Source organism: Melanostigma gelatinosum (genome assembly GCF_949748355.1).
Source record: "Melanostigma gelatinosum genome assembly, chromosome: 12".
In the NCBI taxonomy this organism is placed as follows: Eukaryota; Metazoa; Chordata; class Actinopteri; order Perciformes; family Zoarcidae; genus Melanostigma; species Melanostigma gelatinosum.
Genome location: NC_136645.1, coordinates 14,127,584 through 14,136,547, shown reverse-complemented (window position 1 = coordinate 14,136,547; position 8,964 = coordinate 14,127,584). Strand labels below are relative to the sequence as shown.

General features: G+C 39.5%; 1 protein-coding gene across 1 annotated transcript; it reads right to left on the bottom strand.

Moving 5' to 3' along the window:
* Positions 1-213: 213 nt before the first annotated feature.
* On the bottom strand, positions 214-2,203 carry LOC306786226 (uncharacterized protein). Its single transcript, XM_079280927.1, has 5 exons — positions 1,972-2,203; positions 1,560-1,813; positions 1,283-1,444; positions 1,095-1,184; positions 214-811 (listed from the first exon to the last, which is right to left on the bottom strand). Exons 2-5 carry the CDS (start codon positions 1,713-1,715, stop codon positions 677-679), a joined length of 543 nt encoding a protein of 180 aa, XP_079137053.1. The 5' UTR covers positions 1,716-1,813; positions 1,972-2,203; the 3' UTR covers positions 214-676.
* Between the last annotated feature and the right edge of the window lie 6,761 nt (positions 2,204-8,964).

Here is an 8,964-nt window from a genome sequence, read left to right as displayed (position 1 = left end):
TTAACCATGTGCATACAACTTGCCATTTCAAGTTAAGAGGATTTAAATTCTAAATTGGTTTCAACTTACATATAAAAGTTAACTGCAAGTTTGCTTTGTCAGAAAATTAAAAAAATGAAATCACCCATAATTCTTACTGCCGATTTAAAAATATAGCATTTATTTGATGAAAAGATACACAAGCTTGAACATTGTGTTTAAGTACATCTCACACATGCAGACACTAAATAGCTGTGTTTAAAACAATGTTACCACATACAAGTGGAGGCAATCTGAGAGAATGGGGTTGTGGACATTTTATGGACCTCTTAACTATCTCACATTTGTCACAATACAACTGTGAGATAATTAAAAGAGGTTCATAAAATCATCCACAAAAATGTTGCATACTAGTACCTTAAACAGGCCATAACATCAATACAGTCATGTTCAACACATAATATTAACATATAACTCATGTTGACAACTAGAAGTGTTGAGGTAAGGTACTATGAGGCAAAATGTGAGATAATTAATAGTGTCATAAAATCTCAATACAAACACAGAAAAAGGGCATGACTTAATCGCATACTTTGAGAAAGGGGGAATGAGAGAAGAGATGCAGAGGTAAAATGTGGGATACTGGGAACTTTATAAAACAATTCTTAAGATTTTTTTTGTGTTTTCGTTATAAAAGTTAGTGTATCGCGAATGTTACCACAGCCACATTGAAGACTTCCAAAGGAAATGCATCATGCAGAGTGCCTTCGTGTCCAATCAACAGTCCAACCTGCATTCCTTTCATGATCACGTCAAGGTTTTCTCCATGGGCCTGAAGATGTATAAAGACATTCAAATCTTAACCGACATCACCAAATTTAAAACATAACTGCCACTCTAATTAATAGACTATAATTTATTTATTTTTTCCAATAATTTGAAGACTTATAATATCATCAGCTCTGCTGCAGTAAAGCTACCATTACCAGCTCAACCAATAGTAATAGACAGGGAGAGCGCTGAAGGGTATGGTAATAACTAATGAACATGAAAAATGTTACCATTGTCACATTACAAAAATTGAGTGTAGTAAAGGTGTAAATACAGTTTCTTACGTCACACATCCGGATTATGTCGGTGGAATCCTCTGAAAGATAGCATGGAAGACCAAGCAAGGCGGCTGTTCTTCGGTTTTGGTTTGTGTCCTAAAAGAACAGGCAAGAGTAGATTAATGTGACACCAAAGCTATAATCCTAATTTTAATACACAATAACAACAAACTTGTTTTCAACACAGTACATACCTCCTTTTGCAGACACTGCAGCACACCGCTCAGACGCAATCTCCTACTCGATGAAACACCTGCTTTGTACAGCTCTAGAAGACTTGGCACCAAGGCATCGAGTCCATCCAGGAATGACTCCAGCAGGTCTTTAGTGACAATCCTACTGAACTCGGCACTCAGCTGAAACAGACAGATGACAAAATGCAGAGAAATATGTATGAGTGAGGGAAAATAAGAGCAGTATTGAAATGAAAATACAGGATTTATATGCTATACTCAGTTGGCAAAACATTACCTGTCTTTCACTAAACAATGCAGGCCATCTGTCCATGACTGCAGAGATGAGTGGCTCGTTACCAATGATTTCACTTCTTCTTTGCGAGAATGTTGCAATCATCAGATCATCCAGAAGCTGTGAATCTGGTTCTTTCTTCTGCACTTCTAGAAGCATGGTCTCGCGATCCTTCTCAGATTTACTGGCAGTTTGTCCCTCAGGTGGCTCTGGCAAGAAATGGATCTCTCCCTTTTTTGACCTTCTTTCAGATGTTCCTTAAAATGTCTTTTAAGTTCAGCTTGGTTTTGAAATGTATTCAAACATTCAGCATAAATACAGACAAGGCCTAAACACCTACGATGATGTCCATGATGCTGTTTATAATGCTGGATTATTTTTCCTTGTCCATTGGAGGAGAATGCACAAAACTTACATTTCCACGTCATGAACTGGACATTCTTGATGATATCTGTAAACAGAAAAAAATAAATGAATTGCATGTTTAGTGAAAAAAGCAAATATATGTATTCAACACAAATACAACATTTATTTCCTTTATGATTAAATTATCAATCTTTACAATTTCAAAATACTTAAAACAAAAACAGGGATCAAGTGATTTTGAAGCAAACATCCTCGAGATTAGAAAAAAAGGATAAACCGATTCATACATCTAATTTTTAAATACACTTATTCAGTTTATTGAGTTAGCTAAATCGTGTGCAGTATAATAATAGCCCTGCAAGAGTTTCAAACTTGATGATGGTTAAAATATTCAGTTTTAGCTTTGTTTTGTTATAAGTGAGACAATAGATTGTGATGTTGAAATGTATTACATTTACTTGTAGAGAGTACGAGAACCGCCTCTCAATATAATCCAATTCAACAGCGCAAGTCTCAGGAATGAGTAAAGGAAGTCTCTGAAACCCTCCAACCTGTCAAAGATTACTAGAATAATACGTATATAATTTATTGTTTAATTGTTAGTATCAACTTGTTTGTAGACCATTTAGTGCCAGGCCTTAACCTGCATAATATATATCATTATGTATGTCAAGTCTAAACATTACAAAAACAAACTACATAAAGTTGTACTTTTCAACAGTTATGGCCTCACTGATCCTGTCTGCTGATGTGGAGACACACTGCTGGTAATAGGAGGGGCTGGTTGTAACAAAATGTCAACTGTTTGGCGACCCTTCACTGAACAAGGCTCAACTATTTGCGTTTAACCTACAATTGACGTTCGACATAGTTAATTCAACCATTTGCCAGCTCCGTTTGTCTGTGTAAACATACCAGTGATGAAGCGAGTTGACTGCAGAGGGGAGCGGTCAAATACACGTGTCTGAATAATTCATATCGTCTCTACTGGAGGATTTGTTGTCATTTTAAATTAATGTTTTTACTCTACGACAGGAGTAAACTATAACTAAAAGTCCGTCTCTTCATCTCTGTGCAGTTTCTACTCTGCTGTCCGCGGAGTTCAGCATACTCTCGTACAAACATGCACGTGCGCGCGCACACACACACACACAGCAGAGAGAGAGAGAGCGAGAGAGGGAGCGAGAGAGGGAGGGTCGGTCAAAATGTCCGCTTTCCAGTCTTTGCTCTGAATGCAGTTGCGTTCCTAATGAGCGGCATGCTCCGCATTAATATAACGTTAAGTAACGTTACTGGCATTAAAATATAATATAACGAGGAGCAAAGCATAGGCAGCGACTCAGCCATTCAATGTGAATCAAGCAGGCATGAGCTACTTTAAGACAGTAACGTTAGTGGAGGCTAGCAAACTTGCTGACTAATGTTAGCTAGCTAGCTAGCTCGTTTTTCACTTGGGGGGGTGGAGGTGTTCAGCGAAAAACTTCAGTGGCACATATAATAATGAATAAAAAATAATATTGCGGTCACATTAAGAATTAACCAATAGTTTATACTTCTACATTAAATACGTTTTATTAAAAGCACTACAGATTAAATAGGTCCACCATTTATCATTTTAAAAGTTCGCGGGCAAAACAGACCGGGGAAACTGTTAAACTAGCTAAACATCAAGACCACACATTTAGCCTTTAAAAAGCCCGACCTACACAACTGTGTTACATTACTAACGTTACACATGATATTAATTAGGAAAAATACTCAAAGTCATAATTTAAACTCACCTCTGTGTGCTGAAGCCCAGCGAAAAAAATCCACACTGCGCTCTGTTCTGTCCGCTCTTCTTGTTGCAGGCAGAAAGTAACGTACTCTTCCTCCGCCTCGAGTCATTGGCCGTTGTCAGGTATATAGTGCCCCTCCGCTGGTGGCAATAGTCCTTTCTTGTTTACCACAAAATGCCGATATTTTTATTGGAATTTAAGTATGTGACTTATCTGCAGTGTTTAACCAGTAGATTATGTAAAAGCTTCAACCTGGCCATGGTTTAAAAAAGAAAGTTTCCCTAAAACTCAAACATTGCAGCAAATGTTTTTTTTCATTCCCACTCCCGCCTTCTGTCTCTTTTTTTTTTTTTTTTACTGATAACTTAAAATCACAAGTTCAATCAAAACTTCAAAATCTCAAAAAGTCAACACAATGAATTACTGTAAGTTTACCTTTCAAGAACTTGAACAGCTGAGTTCAAAATGTAAAATGTGTCAGAGCTCTTTGAGTTAAAGAGAAGAAGTAAGTGGACATAACTAAACAGGGCTGTGCTGTTTTACAGTGTAGTTATAAATACATCATTATATATATGTGTGTGTGTGTGTGTGTTGTATATTAAAGTGAATATTATTATACGATATATATATTATTATACGATATATATTATTATATGATATATATATATATATATATATATATATATATATATATATATATATATATATATATATATATATATATATATATATATATATTATATGATACTGAGACTATAATAAGATGTCCTGATGTGTTATTTACTGCATCTAGCAAACTATACCTTTGAGTGTTACAATAGCGACTATTATTTCATTCAATGTGTCCATCCAGGCAAATTGGTGGATCCAAATGTTATTAAGAAAAAACATATGATGTAATTTCTTTGGAATCATCCAAAATAATGTTAAGTGTATGGGTATTTTTCCAGGCCACTTTAGGCCACTGTCTGGTCGATACGTGCGATGCATTGAGTGGGCAACGCGCCGTGTATTGAGTGGGCCGGTCTGACAGTAAACTCCCGGGCCACTTTTTCCCCCCAGTCCGCCCCTGCCCGCAGGACAGTTAATTGTCCTGCACAATACCTACAGAACTCCATTTCAATTGAAACATATTCCTGAGTGACTTTTTTTGCAGGCAATACTAATGTGAGTTGCCATCGTAAGACAAAATAAATAGACTGAGTTGTAAATGTTTTTGCTGTCCGCTACTTGTGAGAGGAAAGGTAATTGTATGCTACAGTAGAGTTAACAACTGACAATTAAATGTTTGTTGCACATTGGAAAAATCACATTTCATATCAGCAGCCTACATATATAATTCAATTAATTTAAAACTATTTTAAGGATGTACAATTTCCACACATAGCTAATGTCATGTAATACCTTCTGTGGTCAAGTTTATTTTGTAACTTGTGTATAAATACCAAAGAAATTTAATTACATTCGCTCATTAACTAACATCCTGGCGTGGATGTTGAATCTGGCCAGTTGGTGGCGACAACGCACCATTTTGTTAGTTTTTGACAACCGCCAAAAAACACATTAGATGACATCGTTATTCCGCGACGATTACAACCTAAACAGAAAACATTGCATTGGTGTTGGCTAAGCCGACAGTGGAACCCTCGAAATCCACACCTCTGAGTGAGGAAGAGGAACAATTTAACACACCATCTTGGCATTGTCTTTTTAGTGGCGAGTTGGAAACAGCTGCGTCTTACGTGATGAACTGTGCGTTGTCGTGTTTGGTCCTCGGCAGCAGGCTCCGCTGACGCCACTCGAGGAAGCGACTGAGGGTGAGCTCAGGGTTAGTGCTGACCTCCACCTGATCTTTGTACGACCAGATATCCAGACCGACCAGCATCACGCGAACACCCACGGGGCGATACAGCTGAAACAGAGCAGCATGCAAGCACACACTGGAGAGTGGAAATGAACCCAAAACTGAATGAACTGTCAAGTAATGTGTTGAACACGGTGGATGTTTTGCGAAATCGTGATGCCTCTACACAGCAAAGCCCGGGTTATCAGGAGTTAGAACAAGTCGCGCATAAGGTTGTACCTGTTAAACAGACATGCTTCTGTGGTCAAGAACCCTCTGTTGCACTGACATGTACGGTGGGGCACACACACGCACACACACACATACACACACACACACACACTCACACACACCCAGGCGTGCTTCTCGGTTCATGAGAAGTGCAAGGCTGAGCCAGCAAGTTCACACAAAGAACGAAGATGGAGGCTTAGAATTGCCCGGGAGATGAAGGGGGCAGATTGCACTTACGATTCACCCGGGATGCCGGGGGAAGAGGCACCCGAACACGTTTTGGCCATTAAAATAGTTAATCATTATTCTAGAGAATAGTAGGGAACTTCCAGACAAAGTCACAAGACCGAGTCAGCAGTTCTAGGAAGCTGGTAGGGCGTTAAGGTCATTAGTTAGGCCCCGGGGTACATATAAATAAACTTACCCTTGACAGTGAAGTCACTGAAAATGCTGACGGGGTACATATGAATAAACATACCCTTGACCGTAAGGTCACTGAAAATGCTGACGGGTTCATATGAAGACAAAAGCATACCCGGCTTTCAAAGATTACGCTGGAGTAAGGGGTTTTTGGTGTAATCAATCAAGTAATGTTTGAAATTCTGTTTGAAGATATGTTTGATGTGATGTGTAGGAATCCGTTTGAAGTCAGAGATCTGAGCCCCGGACGAGTATAAATAGTGGCAGTTTGAAACAGCAGAGGAGTTGTGAGGAGCTGTGCGGAGTGGTGCGGAGTCGTGTGAGCGGTCGTGTGAGGAGTCTCGAACCCCGTGCGGGCTTCTGCCTGCACGGAGGTAAACTTTAACTTCTTGCAGACCTCCGGACTTTGAGAGTCAGAGTTTTAAGAATACTTAGAAGATTTTTTGAAGTCGAGTCAGGGGAGAAGCTCACTCTGTCTATTCCTGCGCTGGGTGAATCATTAACTTTTTCCTCCGTAGACTACATTGCCAGCCAGTCTGCTGGCTGAGTCTGAGTTTTTTAAAGATCATTTGACTCTGAAGGGGTTTTTGAATACTTAAGTGATTTTTCTTACATTTTTCAGTTAACGATTTTTTCTCTGTATTTTGGACCAAGAGATTACACTTTGATTTAAATGCAAATAAATAAATAACGAATCGGTTTCTTCGACCAAATCCTTTTCTTCATATTTTCTTGAGAGGCCAGCCCAGAGAGGGGTTACGCCTCAGCAGATCCCCTTCAGCCCCTGAGGTAAGTTGTGTTTGATCCAGCTCGGTACACTACTGATTGCATTCTTTACATGCACAAACCACACTGATACTTATTCAAATAATAAAAAATAAAAAATTAATTAATTAATTAATTTTTCAATTTTTTTTTATTATCGAATAAAATAATTAAAAATCGTGAGGGGTCACCCCCCAGATCACGTAACAAATGCTATAAATCACAGAACCAATCATTGATAATGCTGTCACATGAAACCACTGGGCCTAGTGTAGTCTGATGATGCATTCATGCTGGACTCTTCTCTTTCAGAGTGTGCAAAGAGGATCGGGAGATATGTGTGAAACATAACAGCTTAGGTGGGACGATTCGCAGTTAAAGTTAGATTTTCACAGTGAGAGAACTACCTGTTGACTACCTGTTTCAACCTGTCCTTTCTAGACTGAGGCGTGCTATCTCGCAGCCGATTAAGTTTTATACAATCGTGAAGGATATTGTTAGCTGCCGTTGCCCTCGCCCTTCGGTATGCCATATGAAAGCACAGATCAGGAGCACGCTGGATTTCTGAAGCATGTATGCCCTCTCAAACAATCTCGTCTCTTATTATACCGGCTGTACAATCGATGCATGAAGAAGTTCTTTCATAGATCGTTGGGCTGGGCCAGTCATCTGGTCCAAGATTCATTTTCACATAATGACCAGGGTAGAAATCGTGTAGAAATCAAAACATATAAATCTGAAAAGGCTCTCTCCTACCTTAACTAGAATATTCAACTTAAAAGTTTAAAAAAGTTTTAAAACCAAAAATAAATGCTCAGTTTGTAACAACTGCATAAAACACTCAAACGATGTGTATATAATCCCTACTTAATATAAAGGATAAGATCGTAAAAAATATAAAATAAGAAATTAACAAAATGTCCTCGCAGGAGAAACTGAAAAATCAGAGAAGCTCGTGTAAAATATACGGCTGATAAGAATGGAACTGGTAAAGTAACAAACAAAAAATGATATACTTTTAAAGGATTAAAGACCCTAACTATATTTAGAGAAACTCGGAAAAGAAACAGAGCCGCTCCTATATAGTTCAAGTGTAAGGTGATTTTGGAGTTCACCTGAATGCCAATAGATGGCTGTCCAGGCTCATTCTAGGCCAAATCTTGTCCCCTGAGCAGCTGATGATCCAAACGGCTTGTGGAATGTAAAGTGTGAGGTCACAGAAGTCAATATGAGGCCCATGCTTGATGGGATACTGGCTTGCCTTTTTTCTTTTTCTTTTTTCCTGGCGTAGCTGTCTTGAAGCCATCAACCATCATTCACTGTTGACCCCGTGACTTCACTTTGTGTTGGATGTGTTCTAAGGTTAGGAAGAGGAACTAGATTTTGTTTCAAAAAACCTATTGACCTTGTCGTGTCCCTCATTTCGTAATCCCTCATGCACATTGGTCCCTATTTGAGAGGCTTATTCAAGGAGGACCTCAGTGAGTGCATCATTCCCTCTCCACCCTGGAGGAAAGATAGGGGACGGTTCAGCCATTTTCGGACTGGCTTGGGCCATTTAGTCCACTTGTCGTGGGCGAGCGGTTCGCTTTTTTCCTTAGTGAAGTCTCTTTGCTTCCATTATTCTAGCTCATTCTGAGCTGCCTTGAAAGAAGGAAAGCAAGGGGAGGGGGGGGGGCTGCCCCCTCCCCCTGCTCGCTCCCTCTCCTCTGAGCAAGGAGGGGCCGTTTTTGACTATTTTGACTTTAACCTGAGAGAAACACAATCTGATCCCCTATTTTACACCTCTAGTGTTTTAGGGCCTAATCTCTCTCGAGTCCCTGCTTTTTCTTACTTTGCAGTTAAGACCCCTTCCAAAATAGCTGTTACCTGTGACATTGTCATGAGTTCACAAGAGCCCGCCCACGTCAACCAGAGGCAGCGACCAGGGCAGCCACAGCTGATGACGCAGGACCGAATACTTCCGTTAGATTTTCACAGGAACTTAACCAGCGACATACTTTGC

Excerpts from the sequence above, each read along its gene's own strand:
- LOC306786226 (XM_079280927.1), bottom strand. The coding sequence starts at position 1,715 with ATGCTTCTAGAAGTGCAGAAGAAAGAACCAGATTCACAGCTTCTGGAT. Across the intron at positions 1,445-1,559 it reads CATTGTTTAGTGAAAGACAG|CTGAGTGCCGAGTTCAGTAG; the intron begins GTAATGTTTTGC and ends TGTCTGTTTCAG. Across the intron at positions 1,185-1,282 it reads TGCAGTGTCTGCAAAAGGAG|GACACAAACCAAAACCGAAG; the intron begins GTATGTACTGTG and ends CTGTTCTTTTAG.